General features: G+C 42.6%; 1 protein-coding gene across 4 annotated transcripts in view; it reads left to right on the top strand.

Annotated features, from left to right (window-relative positions):
- DGKQ (diacylglycerol kinase theta) overlaps positions 1-24,051 on the top strand; it is a 79,974-nt gene extending 55,923 nt beyond the window's left edge. For all 4 annotated transcript variants that reach the window (XM_044444070.1, XM_044444071.1, XM_044444072.1 and 1 more), the window contains exons 14-23: positions 751-789; positions 1,788-1,903; positions 6,436-6,587; positions 10,975-11,123; positions 11,404-11,585; positions 13,389-13,489; positions 15,807-15,953; positions 20,637-20,748; positions 22,538-22,690; positions 23,796-24,051. In XM_044444070.1, the coding sequence (XP_044300005.1) occupies positions 751-789; positions 1,788-1,903; positions 6,436-6,587; positions 10,975-11,123; positions 11,404-11,585; positions 13,389-13,489; positions 15,807-15,953; positions 20,637-20,748; positions 22,538-22,690; positions 23,796-23,894 (1,250 nt within the window). In that variant the 3' untranslated portion in view covers positions 23,895-24,051. The remainder of the gene's footprint in view (positions 1-750; positions 790-1,787; positions 1,904-6,435; positions 6,588-10,974; positions 11,124-11,403; positions 11,586-13,388; positions 13,490-15,806; positions 15,954-20,636; positions 20,749-22,537; positions 22,691-23,795) is intronic.
- The last annotated feature ends 261 nt before the right edge of the window (positions 24,052-24,312 follow it).

Here is a 24,312-nt window from a genome sequence, read left to right as displayed (position 1 = left end):
TACATACTGGTTTTCATTTTTATAATGTGTAAATGATGTATAAAAACATCATTTTTATAAGTGTTTGTGGACCATTTTGAGCTTCGGGGGAAAGTGTTTTAAATTAATAAAACAAAGCAAGACAGAAAACATTGACAGGAGCTGCATTCCTTCACAAATGTAAGTCTGAGTATAATGCTGGTTTGAGGTGCTCTCATTTCTGGCAATCAGGGGGAAGCGGAAATGTTGAGTGTAGTGAACTAGCTTAGGAGATCGTGTGTGAGACTTCCTCACAGTATGGTGACCTTGTTTGTCTTCTGCACCTAACTCCATTACTGATCTTTAAAAACTGACCACAGTCAGAGGTGGTCTCAGAAGCTCTGTTGCATGTATTGAGTGTTGTTTGCCACTTTTGATTCCCACCCATGTAGCGCTTGCTTAAATTAAGATTATTAGGTAGCTTATATGCAACTTGTGTTTATTGTTCTAGTTAATATATTCCATCAGCAGTATTTGGAACTGACTTTGTTCTCTGTGAACAGTTGATCTTGTTTACTGCCCTGGAGCTTTTATTTTAAATTCCGTGGGTAATTTGTGTATACTTTTCACACATCTTCAAATAAACAAGACTGATCTCTTCAATTATGTGTAAAATGAGAAGGTATTAACTTGCTAAGCTTTATTTATATAATGTACAATTTGCTTTCGTTTAGAAAAAATAAACATTTTAATGCTACATTTGGAAACATTTTGCTTTTTCAACTTCTACAGCAAATTTAGTTTCTGTGAGTCACGTATATTCATCTCAAGGTAAGAAGATAATATTTTAACTGGAATTTAACTGTGTTGACAATGTTGGGTTATGAACTTCCATTCCTGGGCTTGTGTGGGTGTTACATTTCCTTTCACTCCATGTGGTGAGATGGGGGCGCGATTTTTTTGGCATCCATACTTCTTCCTAACTTCATTCACAGTGTACAAGAGGTAAACTCATTAGCAGGCTTCTTTTCCCTTAGTCTCACCAGCTTGCCTTGTGGGAAATGGGTGTCCTGTGATGAGCCATGCCCACCGTGGCAGCCGTTTTGTACAATGATATTACATGATCAAGTATTCCACAGATTATACAGGGAGAACTTTACATGGCAGCCTTTGCCAATCTGGTGGCCATCAGAGGCTTTTGGACCACAGTTCCCAGAATTCCCATCCAGCAGGGCCATTGAATTCTGGGTGTTGCAGTCCAAGCATGTCTGGAAAGGTTGGGGAAGACTGTTATGGGATGTGGTTTTTGGTGATAGCTCTACGTTGCTTCAGCCATAAACAAATTTGAAATTGCCCTTGTTGTTTTCACGGCCTTTTAGAAAACAGCAGCTGTCCTTCTGGAGGAATATAAATGCTAAGCATGGTACGTGTTGCTGCTCTCCACACCATAGGAGCCCTCAGTTCATAGCTGCTCTAATGGTTCATGCCAGTTCTGACTTTGGCCTAAACATCACATTGCTCTGCTGGTGATGTGCACTGACACACCAAGAGGTCCAGCGCTTTTTATTTAGAATCTCTTATTAGGAAAGACAGCAGGCGCCACTGAAAGAGATGTAACATGGCTGTGGTTCCAATGTGACCACAGTTACCCAGCCACTAATGTTCAGTGAGCTTCCACCTGTGGGAGCATCCACCTGTGTAACTTTCCACAACTCTGTTAGTCAAGTTACATATTTACACTTGGTGTCAGACAAAGCTATTGAGTACTTAATGAACCTATGCTTTTCATATTAAACAACTGAAGATATGATTGAAATCTTTTGTTTCAGGTGCTGTCATACTAGAAATCTCATGTTTTTCTGAAGCTGAAAGATTGTATATGCTAGCTAAAGACTCCACTGTTAATGACAAACCACTAGCTGCTGTTGTCATCCCTGAAGTTCTGGTAAGACCTCTTAGTTACATGTTGCAATTTAAGAAATGAATCTATCCTCTAACTGTAAACACAGCATGCTTTGTATAAGGCATACAAAAGAGGAAAGTTGGACATATTGAACAGAAATCAAAATCAGGCCTTGCAGTACAGTATCCTTTTAAAACAGGCAGCCAGTGTTCAGGCAGAGTCTGCCAAGTTTGCAGTGCCTTTCTCCATAGAGTTTTGTTGCTGTCTAATGTGATCCAAATTAGCATGCATTAAATCCATCTCGGCGTTTTCATTTTAACTGAAGTAATCTGTGTGCACTTCCAGGAAATTATCTGTGTGCACTTCCAGTGAGCCTTAAAGCTAATAGGACAGGAGAAACAGCTAGATAAATGAATGCAAAATGGACATGGCTGTATTTCAGAAATGTTTTTAGCATGCTGTGTGGATAGATACGAACCCATGCTACAAGTATTTCTATGTCAGAGTTGATTCGCACAAGTGCCATTTGATTCCACTAGTGATATTTTTCCTGTCCTAGATTAAATATGTAAGTGATGGTCACACTTGCACTCCCTGGTGTTACTTGGTACCCCAAACAAAGTGCGACATGTTTACTGTGCTGCTGGGGAAATCCATAGGGAGTCCATGGAACTTTAAGGTAGTCATAAAATCAGTCTGGAAATGGAGGTTGTATAAATAGGTAATTGGTTCTGTTTTAACCAGCAAAGTCAGATGAGACTTATGCATTTCAGCTTGCTAAAATGTTAGCCAAGAGCTCTTTATTTCACTTAGGCTAGTAAATATTCCACTTAAACAAATGCTAAGGAAAGCCTTGCAGCAGAAAGGATGCTGTATGAATGGCATAATGCGGGAATGTTACTTGCATTAAAGTATGTGCATCTTCAGAAGTGAGCAACTTCACAGAATCTCAAGCTGAAAGGAGCCTGGAAGGGGGCTGGAAGGCCATCCTTGTGCCCTTCAAGCTGTTTTGGCTTTCAGCTCTTATCAGTTCTAGCCAATATAGTCAGCAGTGAGGAATTGTGACAGTTGCAGGCAAAACATCTGGGAGGCCACAGTTTACCAGCCCCTGGTCTTAAGAACCATGAAGTTGTGTGCAGGGAGGGAATTAGGGGTAGAATTCAGTGAGGCATGAATGGTAATGCAAACTATTCTAAAACAGCAGCAGACGGTTGGTGCACCAGTTTCACTGGGAAAAGAACATGCCAGTCAGCACTGTTAGTTTTGCACTAGAGCATTTTTATTCTAGCATACCATATTTTATGTAACCGGTTTTTACCATTAGCATTGCATTTAATTTCCTAGAGTTTAATTTGAATTACTGTTGGTTAGATAGGTGTGGCATAAAATGACTTGTCCCACTTTCTGGATTGCATTCATAATATGCATCTGTATTCTGGAATGAAGATTGAGCCCAATCATTATAACACTACTGAAAACATGCTTATGTTTTTTTCTCTGGACATTTGAGTTTATTTCACATTTAATTCTGAAAAGAAATAAGTTGGTGCTGTAAGGATACATTAGAAGTTGTTGTTTAAATTTGTTACACAGCACCTTTCTTTACACCTGTTCTTACGTCCTTTAATTAATCTTCATCTTTCCCCATTGCAAAACACATTAATTGAGTTTGAACTGGCTGTTATAAAGAAGTTATTAACTTACTCTACCAATAAAAGTAAAATAGCATTCCTTAAATGAGCATTATAAATGTAATATTTATAGCAACTCCGGAGGAAAATAAGTTAAATTAAATCCAGTTAAACTTTGCTCTGGCTATGGAGAGGATGGTAGTAATTAACAAATAAGGGAATGGAGCAAAGTTTAGTTCCAGCAGAGGAATGCGTGGCTATAAACAAAGAATGGCCAAGTTTGGTTTTGGCCTTTAAATAAAGAATTACTTTTGTTCAACCTGAAAGAAAAACAATTATAATGTTAATAATCTTGAAGGATACTTAAAATGTGCCCCAGATAACACAGTTGTCCATATGTTGAAAGCATAATGCTGAATTAATTTACTTCTAGGTACACTTTTAAAATGTGTCCACTATCTACTTGGCTCTCTTGAACCTTGGTGTATGAGTTTATAATTAATTTCTGAGCTATTTTGCCAAGTATCCAATCCAGCAGGACCTTGTACTTGTGCTTAACTCTTCGAATTAGAAATGGAAATGAGCAGAAACACTCATTTCCGGAAAGGGGCAAGGGAGAGGACCGTACTCAGTAGAAAATTGCTGGCTTGTCCTTTTTTGGAAATAAAAGTTTTTTCTTGTTTGGGGGTAATGCTGCACAGTGCTGAGTCCCTATTGCGCAAGGATTGGGCCACAGTGAATTGACTGGAGCTCAGCACCCTCGGTAGTTGCTAACTGCGGCCTCCTGCAAGTGTCAGCGCCTTTTTTTTCTAATGAAGGGCAAGACACAGTATTGTAAATAAAGGTTTTAGAAATTGCATGTTAGTTAACTTGTACACCTGAAAAGAGCTATTAATTTGAGTGAAACCTTTGGAAAATTTCACTCTCAGCCAAAAATATACAGTGAGGGTATACAGGACTCTTTTTGGCCTGAGGGTTGAATTTGGCTCCCAGGAGCCAAGTAGGAACATAGTAGGGCATCTTAAAGGGCATCTACTTGGAGTAGGGACTTCTTTGCGGTGGCGCCCAGATTGTGGAATGTGCTCCCCAGAGAGGTTTGCCTGGCGCCACACCTATATTCTTTTCGGTGCCAGGTCAAAACCTTTTCATTCAAGCATTATTTGGTAGGTAACCATCCATCCAGAGTGGAAATGGAAGCTTCTGGTTGCCTTGTGACCACAGACCACATCTTCCTAAGGCTCATTCCCATAAAACCAAACCATGGTTTATGCAGTAATTAATGTTTTGCAGTCGGCCACAACTCCTACTGAATGTATGTGAAACAAAGTAGATGTGTTTATCATGACAGCTATCTCAAAGGATTAAGAGGAAGGTCTATTCTAGTATTTTGATATGAAAAACATAGAATAGAGGAGGAATATTCCTTACAGAGCAAACTAATTAAAAGTGTTGTAAGCTCTTGGACTTTGATACACTTCTTCAGGTTTGGGTATTTTGGACAAAAGCAGGGTAAGGATGAAGTCATTGCCAAACTATAGTTTATGATTGTAGTCAGCACTGCCACTAGAGGCCACTGGAGAGCTGAGTAGATGAGAGATGAAAGGAGAGAACTTGCTGTACATCATGGATTGCCTCCATGCCTGGAAACTCAGATTGTGCTTCCAATTTCATGCTGAGCTTAGCTCAAAACATAGTGTCATGCCTGACTGGAGCTTCTGTTGTATCTAGACGTGGATGCTGCTGTGAGAGCAAATAGGTGGCCTTCACAGCATGGCTCTATCCATCTGCAGTGTCCACACACCTGTCTATCACCCACTCATCCATACACCCATTCATCTGCAATTATTTATAGGCCACTTTTAACACCTTCTCCTTGATTGGTTGCATCAATACATTCATCCTGTCTAGGGGGAAAAAGCTGCTGTGGCCATTTCTGGTTTGCCTAAGCCAACAAAAGTAGCTTCTTTCCATCAACACTAGTTCATTTCATTTAGCCTTTTGAGATAGATAGATCGATCGATAGATCAATTGATAGAGGCATGTTGTTTCTCTGCTCAAGCAGCTGCCTAGAACAGTCCATTCCTTATCCTTGATTCAGGTCATAATAAGCAATCTTGCCTTTGCTGGCTGATTCCAAGCTCTCTTCAGGTGTGCCTGCTGTGAAAGCAAGCAAGAAGTTCATGAATGACATGGGCCTTCCTTTAAAGCAGCTCATGTACTTGTGTTGGATCATTGCTCCTAGGCCTACGTATACAGTTGTTTAAAAGCAAATACATTAATTATACTTTAACTGCCTCAGTAAAGTGTGGAGTGGCCCTGACCATGTGCCCTAACCAGACTGCCATGTACTGCTCTCTCCCACCCTCAGCCTGATGATACCTACCCATCTCCCGAATTAATTGTAGGCAAGAATTGCTGGGATAGTGCTTCTGAAGGACACTGAATATTTGAAATGCCCTTTGAATATTTGAAATGAGCTTAATAAAGTTGTTTATGATGGTGATGATGAAATATGTATCAAGGCGAGCATATACTTTATTACTATGTAAATCCTAATTCTGAAGCCAATTAGGGAAAAGTACACACTGTATAATGTTTTATATTACATTTATGATTGACATCGGTTATGTTTATAATAGGTTTCGGGTTTTGTTGCATTGAACCATTGCATGGGGGTGTCTTCTTTCTACACTTATCATTGAAATGAATAAGTTGCACAAACATATGGGCTCACTTTTGTGTGGTTTGTGCAAAAAATTAAAATTAAAAAAGCACATGCAGTTGAAAGTCCTTGTAGAGTCTGCCAAGACGACTTCACTTGTAAAACAGGGTTCTTTTTAAAGTTCCACTGGATGTTTCTGGAATACTGTCTTGTTGATCACATAACCAATGTTCCTTAATTGCTTATTTTTCTTTTTTCATCTTTCCTTCCCCTTTTTTTAGCAAGACAAGCTTCCTCAGGACTGCTGTCCATTGCTTGTATTTGTGAATCCGAAAAGTGGAGGACTTAAAGGTCGAGATCTGCTGTACAGTTTTAGAAAGCTCTTGAATCCTCATCAGATCTTCGAACTAACGAATGGAGGCCCATTGCCTGGGTAACCATGCATTTCTGTTCAGTGCAGATTTCCTGTTTCTTAATATGTTTCTTCAAGTGGTATTCTTTTATTGCATTCTGTTGGACTGCTTCCTTTCTTCTGTTGCTTGGTCTTGGAAGAACATGATGCATTTCAGCTGCTGAAGCTAAATAACTTGACCCTGAGCAGGGCTTGGATGAGAGTCATGCGCAAGCTGTCCTGGGAAACTTCGTGTTTCTGTGTGTATGGGAATGAAATGACATGAAATCAGTAACCTCTTCCTTCCTGCAGCCCTGCTCCAAACTGCTGCAGCCTTTTACCACCCCAGTTTCCTTTTCTTCCCCAAATCCCTCCTTGAGATTGGGCATTGCATATTGCAGAGCTAGCCGTCATCGCGTTTTTGCATAAAATCGCATTGCCACAATATGCGCAAGGTTTGCTTTCAGGGTTCGCCAGCCATACATGCAACGCTTAAAAGCAGAAAAACTGTCTGAGGTGCCTGTGAGGTCTTGCAGCTGCTTAGTGGAATTTGTGGGGTCTTTTGATTTGAACAGCAGACTTCCACACCGTATCCTAAATTTGAGAGTTGGGTTAGGGAGTTGGTTTTTGTGAAATGGCAATGCAAAGCCTCACTGGGGTGCAGACAAATTGACCATCAGGTTTCTGGCCCCGGCCACTGATTTCAAACGCTTTCAGTACAGTAGTTGGACACATCCACAGTGTGAGTAGCATTGCAGTCAGAGCCAAACTGTGCTGTTGCCAGAGGTGCTGGGATGTTTAACCCTACTGTCAAATAAGACATCTTCCTGCTATTTTCAACATCCTTTAATGTCAACTAACAAAACTGTCATTTAATAAACAGCGTTTCTATTTTTACATTTGGGATTTGGCATCGGCTAAACAAATGCAGCAGTAGCTCATTTGTCAAAGATGGTGGGTGGATTAGCATTACATGCAAATCCATCCCTCTGAACAAGCGACACTGGATCGCTTGCCTGTTGAGTAACCCACAGTATGCCTGACAGACAACTGCACTTGCCGTGGGTTGTTTTCCCCCTCGTTCCTCCTCAGCTTCCCAGCTTGTTTTGTTGTGTGTCCCAAAAGATTTCATAGCATTTTGTCTCCCACCCTAGCCTTTATCTTGCTATAATCATTAGAGCTGTATAGTGATTGCTATAATCCCATTGCATTGTCTGGCTTTTATTTTTGGAGCCACAAAGATGTGCAGTTGAGGTCATAATTATTAAATTTATGTAATTATTATAGTTGTAAATACTTATTACAGTTACAGTCTTGCAATTGGCTGATATGGTTAAGCTTTCCTGGTCAATTTCCTGGCATGTTTCAATTGTCCGAGGGATTGCTGAAGAGGAGGGGGTGACAAAGAAGGAAATTGACACATGTGGCTGCCTGTTGGCTGCTTTGCACACTATTGCAAATAACTGGGGGAGAAATAACAGTAAAGGAAGCAGGTGAATCCATTAGTGCAAGCACAAAAATCCATCAGAAATACCAAAAATAGTGGGGCAGACAAAGAAGTAATTGTACCAGAAGCAGGGGGTAGAGCGTGGCAATGCAATCCTGTGGATTTAAGTGATAAATGGACAGTCTCCAGGCTTTTCACCACTTCTTTAACTTGCCAGCTTGTCCAGATGTGGAGCCCACTTGCTTTGTCCCATTCAGTCACGGTGTAAGATTTCTTTAAAAAACCTGATGGGAATATTTGTTCACCTGGGAGACTGGGAAGAAAATGCAAGGGAAATATATGCAAATGTGATAGCTGGAAAGTAGATTGAGAGGAAATATGTGCCACTGCAGCAGAGCAGTGCTGAGATGCAACCCACTAGGGCTGGAGCCCCAGATCTTTCATTCAGCTCCTCAGATGTCTTGGCAGCCACCTTCCACACTACTCTGCTGTCCATGGACACTGCCTGAAATAAATGCACAGGGGCTCTGATGATCTTTGCTGTATCTGACACCTCTAGATCAGCCTTCTCCTACCTTGTGCCTTCCAGACACGTTTGGACTGCAACTCCCAGAATTCCTAGTCATTGGCCCTGCTGGATGGGAATTCTGGGAGTTGTCCAAATGCCTCTGAAGGCCACCAGGTTGGGGAAGGATGCCCTAGTTCATCTGAGTTTTTGCCCACAAGTGCTCTACGCCCTGCTGTCCCAGCACCCCTTGAATCTTTCTCCCTGAGGTTTTTGCCCCCCAGCTACGAATGTTCTCCTGTCCTCTGCCCATTCATATCTTTTTACAAATAGGGCTGCCCTTGGAAGGCAGGGTACTTTAAAGGCACACGAACACAGAGACTGTAGACCATGTGCAATTTAACATATACAAATTTGTGCTTCTTTCTTTCGCCTGATGAGCAAGAGCCCTAGATATTTTCAGTACCCAGCACCACCCCTGTTCTGCAGTAGTGGAGCCATTAATGCATGTGTGCAAATTTTCCTTCGATTTATTTTTAAGTCATTCAATATGTACGTATATCCCCAACAGTTGAAACAACAAGCAAACCTAGAGGGGGCAAAATGGGACAGAGCAAAGTGGACATGTCACTTCCCATACCATGGGGAAACTTTCATTTAGTCCATTCAGCCACCTTTTGCTTTTTTAGAACTGTCAAGAACACCAGTAACTGCAAAAGGAAGTGCTCCAAAAAGAAGCCGTGAAAAGTGGTGGTGGAGAGTTAATATTTCCCCTTTTTGGACTAGCTGCAGAGTTAAAAGGGGGAGGACATTGACAAATATCAGGCCAGCACTTGAACCTGGAAGAATCACAGTGCTAAGTGGGAGATAATGTGTCCCTCCCATTAGATGCACCTATTTCTCCAGAGGTTTTCCCCATTTTCAGTGCTCCCCCAGTGGTCCTTTTATGTAGCATTAGTTTTCCTCCTGGTGTGTGCAGATTTTCCTATGTGTAGTCTCATCTTGTCAATTGTCTTGTCAGTTGCCTACTGTTCTTGCTCTCTTTGGAAGCTGAAACTTACAAGGACATTGAAAATATGAGTAAGATTACTCATATTGGATAGGTGTCACTTGCACAATCACAAAGGAGCACTACCAGTCATAAGAATAATAATGACATTTTCTAGGATTGTAAAAAGGGTAACAAACGAGGACTGTCTGGGCATCGTTGAGCAAGATTGCAAAGAGCAGCAGAGGTTTTTGCTTTGTAGCTAATCCCTGCAACTCATGATAAAATCTCTCCCAGATTTGGATGACATGACAACCTATCATGGTTAGATAGGTTGCCCCTAGAACAAGCCATGGGTTGCCCCTAGAATGGGTTGCCCCTAGAACAAGCCATGGGGTCTCAGGGTGGCCTGCTCATGAAAAATAAGCCACCCTGGAGAAAGTGGTTGGGGCTTGCACAACAGCCCTCTGTGAAAAGGGAGATGGGTAGCAAGGTCTACTCAGCTCACTTGTCTTTTATTGAAAAGTAGAGTAAACTTCTATTACGTAACTCCAAGAGTTAAAGTGGCCTATTTTTTTGCAATCTGCTTTTATCTGTAAATCTAGGTCACTCATTGTCCCTTGAAATAAAGCATTTTTCAGGTTTTGCTTTTGAACTGTATAAGGCACAACCACATATATTACGAATTTTTAAAAAGATGCCTTGAATTTATTTCAAAGTATTTCTATGTTGTTTTTCCTTAAATTTTGCACTGTATCTTAGCCAAATTGTTTTTAGTACAACCAGCAAACTACTTGCTCCATTTCTGAGTAGGTAGGCTTCAGATTGCATTGTGGGGAGAGTTCAAAACCACCTTATCTTCTGGCACAGGGTTCTGTCATTCCACACTTGCACTGTACATCAAAATGTTACCTAAATGATACCTGTCTTTGGATAATGACTGAATTGGCCCAGTTTCACTTAATGACCACCCGGGGTTTGTTTAAACCATAGGTTTCCGGGACTGAACAGCAACAAGCAAGCATTCTGCCTTCATTTATGCTCATCACTTCTGCTTTCAATTAACATCCTAAGAACAGTTGCTCCTAGGTCAGTAACTGAAAGCAGAAGCAAAAAGCAGCTGGAGGCCGGGTGCTCACTCCCATTGGGTCCTGGGAATTCCTGGGATAGGCAGCCCAGGAATTCTGTGAAGCAGGTTGGTTGCATAATAGTGAATGAGCAGACAATGTCACCTGCTAATTGGAAATGACAGTGTTGTGTGCAAGTTAAAACTGGACCTATTCTAAACATGTCTTGTCAGTCTTTTCCAGTAAGAGAATCCTGAACTTTCCTTTTCTGCCATACTTGTTAGTATATTTCTGCTTTCAAATAAATTTGAATGAATGAATGAATGAATGAATGAATGAAGCAAGCAAGCCTGCATACATGCTTGTATTTACAGGTATTGTTACCATAACATTGTGCTTGCTTCTTTTTTTTAATATTGAAGGTTCCATGCATTCTCTCAAATTCCTTACTTCCGAATACTCGTGTGTGGTGGCGATGGCACTGTTGGTTGGGTTCTCGGTGCACTGGAGGAGATCAGGCACAAACTCGTCTGTTCAGAACCATCTGTGGCAATTTTACCCTTGGGAACCGGTGAGTCCGACCCTGGATTTCGGGAATAAAAATGGCAAATTGCTCTTAAATTCACAGATTTTGCCTATCCCACTTCAAACTGTCTGGTTTGCTATCTGTTGAAAACAGACTTTTTGCTGTAATTAAGTTCCTGTCAGGGCAAATACAAGAAATGACAAGAGAAAAATGTTTAATGTGCACAAGATTATTTAAGAGATAAAGGGAAAGTAGCCAGTGTACTAGAGCAAGGCCTTTTCCTTTAGTAGAAGTCCTTAATGAAAACCTGTTTTTTTTTGTTCAGGCAATGACTTGGGGAGGGTGCTGCGCTGGGGTGCTGGATATAGCGGAGAAGATCCATACTCCGTCCTGATATCAGTTGATGAAGCTGACGATGTGCTAATGGATCGTTGGACCATCCTTTTGGATGCACAAGAGGCTTTGGAAAGCTCAGAAAATGGTGTGTTAGAGCCCGAGCCTCCCAAGGTAGTTTTCTTGCTAAAAACCATAAACCCATAATTGTCATAAGTGTATTTACTTTCCTGTATGGCATATTCTTTCCTGCCATTGCCTCTCCCATCTCTCTTGGGGTCACACCTGTCTCTTTTTCACACTCTTATCTGCTCCTCCTATCTGATGAATATCCTCCTTTGGACAAATTTCACTGCTGTTAAGGGCACTACACTATTGATAGTTGATGTAGCTTTTTACAGGCATCTAATGTGGATCAGGTATATATTTTTCCTTGTCAGAAAGTCTGTTGGATATAGTAGTTCCATTTTGAAGTACAGCAGGATCCCCATATCTGCTGTCTTAGTTACCACAGCTTTGCTTAACCATGGTTAACCATCAATCATCCACATTTGTGGGATTAGGGGCTCAGGATCCCCACAGACATGGAAACCTGCATCTCTGGAAAAAGGCTGTGAATATCTCTAAGGAAAAACTGTAAATATCTCCAGGAAACTACACACTCTCTTTGGGAATGCCACGTACCTTGTCAAGGGACCAGCCAGCCTCACTCACGTGTTTAGTCCTTCAAATGGGGTGAAGACACTAGAGATATTTGTGGTTTTTCCACTTTTGCAGGGGTCCTACACCCCTAACCTGTGCAAATGTAGTGTTTGCTATTATGCACCATTTCAGGCATCTGCCGGAGGTGGGGGGGTGCAGGCTTGGGCCCATTCCCCACAGATATGGGGTCTTGCTGTTTAGGAAATAGACATTAGGATGTAAGTTTAATTAGGATTAACTGGATCAGTTAATTGTTTGTTTCTTTGTTACAGAGTTTTTCTGAAAGGGAATACAGTTTGTCTGTGTTTTCCTTTTATAAATCAGCACTCTAGCATAGTGTGCAGTTCCAGGGGAGATAGAGATAGCAGAAAAAGATACCTTTTGCCCGATGAAATTAAGTCACTGAAAGCTCACCTACATAGCCTCTTGAAATATATTATAACAAGAATGAACAAGATACCTTTAGCTCCAGAATGTATTATAAAAGTTACTCTGCCTCTGCAGAGGCTCCCCTTAAGCTCACTCTTTGAACAAGGAAGTTCTAATTCAAATAAAAAGAATATTTGCATAAGACCATATCGTTATAATATTTCAGTTTTGTGGGCTCATCAATTGGAAAATGTTGATTTCTACTTCCTTTCCTTTCCTTTCCTTTCCTTTCCTTTCCTTTCCTTTCCTTTCCTTTCCTTGCCCTTATAGCCTCCCCTTCCTCCAAGGAGCTCTGGGTGTAAAACTGGGCTACCCCAATTTATCCTTTCAACAAATACTGTGAGATGTTAGGATATGAGAGCCAGTGTGATAGAGTGGCTGAGAGTGCTGGACTGGGACTCGGGATCAAGGCTGTAACTCCCACTCAGCCAAGCAGCCAACTGGGTGACTTTGCGCCAGTCACAGACTTCTGGCCCAACCTACCTCACAGGGTTGTTGCTGGAAAGATGAGATTGAGAGGAGGAGGAGTATTAAGTAAGCTGCCTTGAGTTCCTTTATAAATATGATAAATCCAGTAAATGCATGCATGCATTCATGAATGAATGAATACATACATACATACACACATACATACATACATGTGTTTGTCTGACTGTCCTGGGGTCAGCTGGAAAGCTTCATGCTGAGTCTAGGTTCTTTACTTCAGGTTCAACACTTGAGGAAACATTTTATGTTGTAGCTCCTTACAGTCAGACAGTTTATAATGCAAATGTTCTAGTTGGTTTGTTGAAAATTAGAAGAAATCTGTACCAAATTGTAGAACATTGTTTTTATCTATTTATTTAGATTGTGCAGATGAACAATTACTGTGGTCTGGGAATCGATGCAGAGTTGAGTCTAGGTTTTCATCATGCTCGGGAAGTAGAACCAGACAAATTCAACAGCAGGTATCAGTTGCTATCAAGTGCTCCTTTTCATTGGCGTTCATAGAGGAGAAAAGTATATATATTCTAATTTCGTTGACACTGCTGAGGTTGGGTTAGCCGTTTGTTCACCCTCTCATATTTTTGGTACACATGCTTGCTTTTCTCTGGGGTCTCACACATGGCTGGAGAGAGGATGTGAGTTTCAAGATGTCCTTTCGAGCAAAAACAACCTGATTCACACTCAATTGCAGGTATATGAATCAGGCGGATATAGGAGCTACTTCTGTGTGGCATCTGGCCATGACCTCTGTGAATTTGACGCCATGTGGTTGGACCTGCAGTGTGGCCGCTTCCTATGGGAACACCGTTGAACCTGATTCAAACTGTTACCAGGATATGGACTGTGGCTAGTGGCTGTTCAGAGGAACTTGCATCCCCAAATGCCAGCCATAAGTTGTTGGCCTTCCTTTCATCCAACAGCATAAAATCTGTGTAGTTCTGCTATGCATCATAATGCTGTTGTGGGTTTGCCTGGAAGCAATGCCGTTTCTCAGCTTTGGGTTCCAAGAAAAGGGTGTCATGGGCCAGAATAACTACTTAGCATTTCTAAGCTTTGCACCCTGTTGACAGCCACAACTCTGGTAATGGAACTTGCAGGTCAATAACGTAGAAAGCAAGAAAATGCAGAAGGCTAGGTGGCATTCTTGCCCCATTCTCCAGCTAAGAATGACGCACACTAGTACACACACAAACACTCTCTCTCCCCCTGCTTTCCATTTGTATGTACAGGAACAAAGAGACTGTAGTTGGAGTCAGAGGGTGCTTCCAGATGGAGGGTGCCTAGCTGAATAATGCCTTTTGATTAGCTGTGCTGTTCTGTCTTTTCCTCTGTAACACATTTCTTTCTTGTAAGAGAAAAGACAAAGGAAGCAGTGGGAGGGTTACAGATGCAAGGTGCCGGTGCCTCTCTCCTCCCCGCCTCGCCCCATACAGTTTCGGGCAGGCCAATCACATAATAACAGCCTTGTCTGGAAGGACTGGAGTCAGGGAACGAAGTGAGTGGAAGGAAAATAGGCATCATCTCAGGGTGCTGGTCACATTTCTGCAGACCTGATAGCTCCTGTCAGATCTACACCAGAGCTATACCCAATGGCAGTGGGACTGCCATTCCTAGAAGTGACAAGTTCTATGTTTCCTCCCATGCTTGGTTCTGTATTTGTACATACATTGAAATGTTATATGCATCACAAATCCATCTGTCTTCACTAAAAGGAAACCAAACCTGTGTGAGAACTGCCCTTGAAAACGTCCACCAGGTGTCCCGGGGGTGGGGGAGAGGCACGCCTAACAACATGTCCCGAACTTCACCAAAGGATTCACAGCTGTTTATGATCTCTCTCAGTTTAAGGCCAACTGAGAGACATTTGAGCCTTATTTCTTTAAACAATTCTGTGCAAGCTTATTGAGGGATAAGCCCCTTTGGCATCATTTCCAAGTAAACAAGCTGTTCTTTTCACTTCGAGTTCTATTTCTAGTTCAGAGCTCTCTGGCCATTGTTTTAATATTGCCATTTAGATAGTTATTCCGCTGGGTCATACTTTGAAACAAGAGCAAGCAGCCAAGGACAGTAGAGTCTGGTTTGAACTGTCTTTTTGTGGGGTTCAAAGCTTGCAGTTGGCCTTCGGATGGAAGTAAGTGGGGCTGTATGAAGGCTTCCTTGTGGTTGAATGTGGTGCTGGACCCACAGCTTGTATTCCATTACAGTTTGGACCTGTAGAATGACTGCTTACTTTCAGAGAAAGAAAGGAAACCCACCTGCAGACATTCCCATAAACATCCAGGAGCTTAAAGTATATTGGGGGGTGGGGGGCACACTACCCTTCCCATTCCATCTCTGTGTGTTCTACCCCCTCAGTCCCCGATCTTGCACATTGTCCGGAGGGGCATCCTGCTTATGCTCACTTGAATGGGAGTAGAACTTTGTGTATGATCGCAAGCCCTGCAGTTCTGTTTCCTTTCAGGTGGATGTGAGCAGATCTTCTCCCGGCTTTGTCACTCGGTGCAGCAGCATCAGGGACAGAGTGGGAGGGCCCCAGCTGCGGGAGAGGGCGCAGGAGGCCTGCTCTTCCCCTGCACGGTGCGAGCCCTCGTGCATGCAGAAGAATCCCTGAAGAGGGCATTTAATTTCAGGAGCAAAAGAATGGTATCGTCGAGGAAAATGAAACCAGTTGCGCAATGTCACTGTATAATGCAAATAAGAATAAATCATTAAACAAAATGCCATATGGAACTTGCCGTTTCTGTTACATGAAAACTAAATAAAAATCTCTCTCTCTAGGTTTCACAATAAAGGTGTCTATGTTAAGGTTGGACTGCAGAAAATGAGTCACACCAGAAATCTCCATAAAGAAATAAAACTTCAAGTGAATCAACATGAAGTTGAGCTTCCAAACATAGAGGGCCTTATTTTCATTAATATTCCCAGGTAAAAACCATGCATTTCTCTACATATGCAGTTGTATTGCAATGTATCCTGTGGGGTAAATATAGTGTAACTCAAAATATTAGGAAAATATCATAAACTGTTAGGTAAATCTTTAGGTTAAATGTTAATTACTAGAACATTTTGGGGATTTGTGGGTATTTTTCTATACCTCCCCCCATAACAACTTTGTCTCTAGTGAGGTAAATGTTTTCTTAATAAAATCCCATAGTTCAACCAACCCACTGACAGCCAAATCAGAAGATATGGTGGATTTTTTATGCCTTAGGAGGTTCTCTTTTCATATGGACCATGTTAAGTGGCTGAAAGTTGGGGACATTATGTAGTTGATAGAAAACAATATACTATAATAGGTGTACTTCTGTGGAAACTCTGCAATATAAAATGCATTTGGGTTAGATTTGCCACCGCACCCTAACAGACAAAGGCTTTATCTATGGTTAGTTTAAACAATCTCTTTTCATATACTGTTGTTTGAAATTGTCTTGTTTCAGTTAAGCATAATTAAGACTCATTGCTATTATCTGACTTGCACGTGCCATTTAACTCCAGTTTTTCTAAAACAGAGGCAAAAACTTCCAAACCACTCCCACTCTTGCTGGAAAAGGAACGGCTGTGGAAGCCTGAGGCTCGCTGCCTGTCATTTATTTATATATTTATAAACCAGGGTTAATGTTGCATTCAAGGGAATGAAGCAGATATGCAGTCTTGGCTTAGCCAGCACCTCACCTATAGCACTAATGCACTGATTTAAAGAGTTTGCTTGCTTGTTTGTGCATGCTTAGGTACAGGAAATGCAGAAACATGTAAAGATGTACTTAATGCATGAGCTCTGTTCTGGCAGCTCTGTTCATTCTTCCTCCGGCCTTTGTCCATTCAGCTTGGGGTCTGACCATACAGTGCTGGCTTATACTGAGGCATACCATTGATCCTTTGAGCTCAGTGCTGTTTGTTCCCGCTGCAACCGCTTTTATTGTCTCTGGCAGAGCTCTTTCCTGTCCCTGTTATCCAAAATCTTATCAATGGGCTTCCTTAGTGCAAAACATGGGCTCACACTACTGAGGGGTCACTCTTGTCAGAATTTCATGACAGAAGGATAAGATGACATGCCTGGCAAAATCATCTTCCATGTGGAGATGGAGGGACAAGAAAAGAAAAGAAAAAAAAAAAGAAAAGACACAGACACAGACAGACAGACATGCCTTACTACCAGGGTGGTGTGGAAAAAAATGGGCTGATCTTGGACAAATTGGCAGGCATTCTTTGTAGGTTTGTCTGCAGGCATCTCGAGACAAATCATTTTTGGCCAAAAATGGACAAATGTTATACACGCTGATGTTATAACCACTTCCAAAAAAACTATTGTTATTGATCTGTAATGGGTCACAGATGCATTTCTTATAGGATATATTTTTAAAGCCATTCTGTGTAATTGTAGCACCTTATCTGAGGGCTGCTGTGAATATGCGGTGATGAGGAGTTTCTTTTTTTAGCTGAGCCATGCGGCTGACTAGCTGATATAGTACAGTTGCTGTACAGATTGGGTTGATGGCAATATCTTTCGTCGTCTTCATTGCTGGGTATTTGTAGATTAGCATAAGGTTTAAATCTCACTCCCACTTTGTGTAATGTTAAATAATCGTAAAAATGGCCTTCTAAAATATCCTAAAGTGCCCTCTGCAGGTCATCAATGCAAAAACAGAGTCCACCAGAGAACTATCCACTTTCCTGATTGTTAAACTAATTAACTGCAACACTCTCATCCTGTTGCCACTATCTGGGTCTGTGTACAAACCATTCCTCCTGGAATTCTGCTCCCTTTATATCCAAATGCTTGGTAGGATAAAGACCTCTATAATACAGGCACAGTTCAGTCTACTAAAAGTAAAACACCCCTGCAGGTGAGGAAGGTCTTTACTGGTCAAATTAGTACGTCAGCCACATTGCAGTCAAATTAGTACACCCATCACACCCATCATTCCCTGTGGTCAGTGGTCTCTGTCCTAATCCAGTTTAGTATTGCCTAATACTGAGACAGTAGAAAGCATCACATGTATTTTAATGGGGCTGGATTAGGATTGAGGAGTTGCCAGTTCAAATTCTACTAGGGCTTGAAGTCCAGTGGGTGGCGCTAGGGCAAGTACTGTCATGAAGCCCACTGGACTCACAGGGTCACTCCCAGGACAAAGCAGGGAGATGGACACTGCCTCAAGCTCATTAAAGGAAAGATTTATGGGCGTCAATGTGATAAATTGTTGACAATGTTAAATTATGAGGCCTGAAAACAAATAGATGAAGCAGTGACAAACCCACTTTCAGGAGTAGATAAGGAAAATAAGGCCAGAGATTGCATTTAATCAGATGAGGCGAATCCTTTGAGCCTCTAAGGCAGCCTTCTCCAACTTGGTGTTTTTCTTAGGTTTTGGACTACAGCTCCCATGAGGCACAGCCATTGGACATGTGGGTGGGAGTTGTAGTTCAAAACCTGTGAAAAGCACCAGGTAGGGGAAAGCTGTTGTAAGGGATGAGTGGAGCAAGACAGGTCAACTAGGCTGCCCCCATGTGGCTCTGTCACAACATCCTCTCCTTGTAATGTATCCCTCAGAGGAGGTTACTTTGTGCACTGGAGTAAAAGAGTAAGCCCAGATTGCTCTTGCTTCTTTTCTTGGCCCTTTGGGGCCATGATCGGAATGGGAGATGGGCAACACGCTTCTGTCCTTGCTTCTGTAAAATATTTGAACTCCCAAGTACAAAGACTGCTCCCTGCTAAGCATTTTTATTAAAAGATGGAATCCTGTTGTGGTAGGGATGGGGGCCGTCCGGCCTGCAGGGCTTCCCATCTAGGCTGCCTGCTCCAAGGCGCCCTGCCTTTCCCTTCTCCAGGTCAGACACAGGCAGCCTTGCTCTGTGCTGGCCAAGCAAGTCCACCCTTCTCTCTGATGTCAGGGAATGGAGATTGGGGAAGGGCATGTGGGGAGGGAGGGCGCGGCCTGCCTGCTGATCCCGTCTGGCCCTGGAGTCAGAGCAGTTCCCCATTTAGCCCTCATTTGTGGTTGAGCCCAATTATGACACAGCTGTTGGTTTAGGGACATCTTATTTATTTATTTTTCAATTTATATCCTGCCTTTTTCCTACAAAGGGCTCAAGCTTACATCTCCTCCTCCATCTTATCCCCACAACAACCCTGTGAGGTAGGTTGGGCTGAGAGTCTGTGACTGGCCCAAAGCCACCCAGGTGGCTCCGTGGCTGAACGGGGACTAGAACCCAGATCGTCTGAGTCCCAGTCCCAGGCTCTTAACCACTACACCACACTGGCTCTCTTATGTTGTCCTGGCCACATTTGCACATACGCCAAACCATCCCCCAAACCTGCTCTGAGGTGTGGATTGTTTGGGGAGCCATTGGCAGTGTGCCTGCCAGACAATGGGTTCACCATGGCTTGTTTTTCTGCCCCCCCCCCCCCGTACTCTGGCTGAAATTCAAATGTCCTTCATGAAGCAGCCTCATCTCCCCTCCCTGCTCATCACTATGCATTTTGGTTTGCTGCTTTAAAAAAAATGGCTCTTTCTGCAGCTTCCTGACAGTTTAGGGGGGGAAACCCTGATGAAATGTATGCAAATTTAATGGCTGAGATGTAAATTGAGAAGAAATGTGTGCACCTGCGTGAACTGCTCCTTTACTGCAACTGCACAAATATCTCATGTTTACTTCTCAGCCCGTAAATTGGTGCCTATTTCCCCTCCATTTACTTTCCAGCCAATAAATTTGCATATTTTCTGTGGGGGTTTTAGAATTGTTAGGGAGCCCCAGTAACCACAGCACAATTTCATGCTCCAAAAGAAACTCTGAAAGTTGGCAGGAGGGAGTTAATACCCTCCCCCTTTCTAGAAAATCTGGAGACTTGGGGAGGCAGTATACCAAGAACCGTCAGTTAATCAGTTAATAGCTGGAGGATCGCCTTGCATAGGGGGAGAGGCTGCTCCCCCTTTTGGTACACCCTCTTTTGCCTACTTTCTCCCCTTTACTGGTGCTTTTCAGTCAGCAGCTCTGTGCGAATTAGCCTGTATGCAGTCTCACCTGATCAACCTATGAGCTGCTCCACTTCACTCTCCTTTCACCAGCTTAAGTAGACAAGGAAGTTACCCAGACAAGGCTACATGTATTAGATAGCCCCAAGAGTGCTCTTCCAAAAGACTATTGAGGACCGTGACAACAGTGATGACAAGGATGAGAAACAGAATTGTGTAGTTTTCTGAGGCAGCATTAGCTTTTAGAATGGGTGGCAAACCAGTGACAGTCACTCCAAAGTCCCACTTTGCTATCAGTCAGTGGGCTGTCAGCAGTGCATCTGAGATTATAAAGAGTGATGGGAAGTTGCCAGTCTTGCTGACTGCCTCAGAAGACAGTCCTTCCACCCATCATGATGTTGCTTTACTGGGGTCGAATGACACAACACCCTTTTGTGGATTGTGCAACCCGTAAGAAGCCATGGGTTATTAGGGTGACTTGTTGTTTCAAAATAAGCCAGAAGGAGGCAGGCTGGGTTTGGATAGTTAGCCAAAATGATTTCTTGTATCAGGCAAACCAGGTCTACCAGTTTTTTGCAAATGGACTTCCTGGGGGGAAAAAAAGTTACTAATGGCTACCTTGTTTCATTCTGCTTAGTTGGGGATCAGGTGCTGATCTTTGGGGATCTGATAATGATAATCGGTTTGAGAAACCAAGAATCGATGATGGCTTGCTGGAAGTTGTTGGTGTCACTGGAGTTGTTCATATGGTAAGTCCAGTATTTAACACCAGTGCATTTGATTAAATGCATCTGAATCATTAGCACCCAATTTCTAAATGTTTCCTGGATTTGATCCATTCATAAACACAGTGTGCTACCAACTTTAATAGCATTTATTCCACTAGACTTGACACAGAATGGTTTAACCTGTAAGTCAAATAGCATTGGTATTTAAATGAAAAGAATACCCTGCATTGTTGGCAAAAATGCTGTGAAGCTATAATGCTTTGAAATGTTTCATGAGTGGAAAAATACCTTTAAAGTTATTTCTAAAACTGTAACATCCAGTTTTAAATAGAGAGTATTTCTGGACTATTTGGCAGCTAATAAATAAATAAGGGGTTTATCATAACATTAATACTTGTTAAGATAGTGTGACAGGGGAGTGTGGCACTGGTGATACTCTTGGTCCTCCCAGGATAATTGATCCTGTGATCAATTATCCTTTTGATAATTGATTGCAGGATCCTTCTGGGGCAACTCTCTGAGTTGGGAATGGGGGGTACTGTGGTTCACCCTCTTCTTAGAGAGTCTTCCCCAGAAGGTGATGCTTGGGAAATATTGTTCAGCTCTGTGGATTCTGCTGTGTGGAGTTCCTCAGGAGTCTGTTCTGCCCCCCGTGTTATTTAACATCTACGTGAAACCACTGCGTGGGGTCATCTGGGGTATTGGGGTGCACTGCCATCGGTATGCTGATGGCACGCAGCTCTCTTTCTCCTTTCCATTGTCAGCAGGTGAGGCTGTAGCTGTACTGAACCCGCGCCTGGCTGCAACCATGGACTGGAGGAGGGCTAACAAAGTGCAGCTCAGTGCTGACAAAACTGAGATGCTGTTGGTGGGTGGTCCTCTGACTGGATGGATGGAGTTCAGCCAGATCTAGGTGGAGTTACACTCCCCCTGAAGGAGCAGGTTCATAGCCTGGGGACTCCCTTTGATTCATCTGAGTCATTCTAGGCTCGGGTGGCCTCAGTGGCTCAGTGCACCTTCTACCAGCTGCAGCTGGTGGTCCAGCTACACCTCTATCTGGACAGGAATAGCCTGGTTTCAGTAATCTACCCACTGGTCACCTCTAAATTAGATGGCTGCCGTGCACTCTGGGTAGAGCTGCCCTTGAAGAGAAGCTGCAGAATGTGGCAGCCGGATTAATAAGTGGTACCCATAATAAGTGGGATCATATGACCGATTCTCACCTGCCTGCATTGGCTGCCTGGATGCTTCTGGGCCCAATTCAAGGTGCTGGTTTTAACCTGTACATGGATTGGGACCACCAAACTTGATGGAGTACCTCTCCCAACAGCAGCCTACCAGGAGATAACGCTCAACATCCAGAACCTTCCTGTGAGTGCCAAATCCAAGGGATGCTTGAAGGGCAGCAACAAGGGGGAGAGCTTTGTGGTCCCCCCCCCCACATGGAGATACTTCACTTCTGTGGCTTTCCTGGGGCCGACCTTGTCACCTTTTTGGCACCAGTTTAAGATTGCCCTTTATACTGGGGCTTTTAAAGATAGACTTGGATATCTAGGGGCTTGAGGGGATTACCCCCTCAAGTATTTTTCTTTTACAGAGTTATTCTTCATGGTATATTTTTAACTTTTTATCTTTCTGTTTTGGTAAGATTTTATTGCACTTTTATTGTATTTTACTATATTGTTTTTGTGTACTGCTGTAAACCTGCCAGGAAGCTTCAGCTATTGGACGGTATAGGAATGAAAATAATGATAATGACAATCTGTTGGTTTTTTACAAATGATTCTTCTGACTAGACTGTTCTCAACAGGGTCAAGTGCAGGGAGGCCTCCGTTCAGGCATCCGGATAGCGCAAGGTTCCTACTTCCGTGTAACTCTTCTGAAACCGATTCCCGTACAAGTAGATGGAGAACCCTGGATTCAGCCACCAGGCCAGATCATAATTTCTGTCGCAGGACCAAAGGTATTTGTACATGTCTTAAGTCAAACATGCTTCATTCATTTAAAGAAATGGATCTCTCAGAATCATTGCCCTTAAAAACATACAACTTACACCTAATAGACAGTAAATATTAAAAACATTTCTTCAGGTTTCCCTTCTTCAGGTATGACACATCTCAGCATATTGGCCCAAGATACACACGAGTGTTGTGTCTGCTGCTTCAGTCCTCTGCTTGGTATATCATGATTTAGAAGACTTCCTATGTGAATTAACCAGAATTAATTAGGTTAATTAACCAGTGTGCCCCACTGCATTCACACTGGGAGGCTATGGTTACTTCACTCAGAAGTTTTCATCCATGCTGTGCCAGGAAGTGGGGTGCAGATACAAGGCTTAACAAGTGGGGTGTGTTGTGTTAAACTGGACCACATTCTCACTGTCTGAGATAAAGTTGTGTCTCGGATGTATCACTTCAGACTGCAGGAGGAGACTAACAGTAACGCAATGATTTTCCATGCAAAACCCTTCCTCTACCTAGAATACCAGCTTGGCCAGAGTTTTTCTTCCAGACATCTAGATCTCGTTGTACAAAATGTTTTATGTATGAAGTAGCAGTCATGCTGGTGAGCCCTCATTAAGAACCTAAAATGATACAGCGAGTTGGAATGGAAGCCTGAAAACTCCTAGTGTTCACCCAGCCATTCACATGCTAGTTCTATCATCTTCACAGTTGCCTGATTCATATGTTCTTAGAAAGAAGCACATGTTAAAGACTGAGTAAATATATACTTCTTTGCTATGTTCTCTCTCTCCCTCCCTCCCTCTGAGTGTATGAGAAACAGGGGGGGGTATTTTTTCCATGTGTATATGCTGTGACATAGTTCAGAACCCATGTCAATTATGCCATTGAATTTTATTTTTATTTTTAATATTTTTAATTTTAATTTTTAAGAAACTACCTACAGTTGCATGTGAGGCAGTCTTTTCCTATGCATTTTGCTACTATAGATAAATATAAAAGAAGAGACCCGGATCTAAAACTGTGGTCGATTTTTAAAGTACCTATGGTTCCTTCAGATAAAGATGCATTTGCCTAAATGTTGTCTTTAACCAATGCTTGTTACAGGTGCGCATGTTAAAGAAATCAAAACAGAAACAGAAAAAAACTGGAAACGTGAAGGAGTCAAAGACGGAGAGCGCGTCAGTTGGTGAAGTGGGGCGCTGATGGAAAAGGAAAGCTGTGGAGCCAGTGTGGCGCCCTGCTCTGGATGAAGGGGAGTCTACCCGGTAAAGCTGCACTGCACTGCTCAGGCCAAGATGGGCTGCTGCTCTGTCCCACATTGCGCTCCCGCGACCACCCCGTGGCTGACGCGAGACAGATCCACACATCACAAATTGATCAGAGACCTCTGCACTGGGTAGCCCTTCCGCAATTCATTCACCCATTTTTGCTTTATGCAACAAGTGAATAAAGCAGAGATCACATTATAATGTGCTTTTTATACTGTTCCCCCCCCCCCACACACACACTACTATTTCCTCCCTGGAAGCAGCTTATTTTATAAAAATAAGTTTTTCGCCCTGTTAAGCCATTAAAATATCATTCCCTGTTTGAAGGTGTAAGCCAAACAACTGTAATGAAG

Source organism: Varanus komodoensis, unplaced genomic scaffold (assembly GCF_004798865.1).
Source record: "Varanus komodoensis strain SLA01 unplaced genomic scaffold, ASM479886v1 scaffold43, whole genome shotgun sequence".
Lineage (NCBI taxonomy): Eukaryota > Metazoa > Chordata > Lepidosauria > Squamata > Varanidae > Varanus > Varanus komodoensis.
Note: the sequence above shows the minus strand (reverse complement) of the source record. Positions and strands in the feature narration are given on the sequence as shown.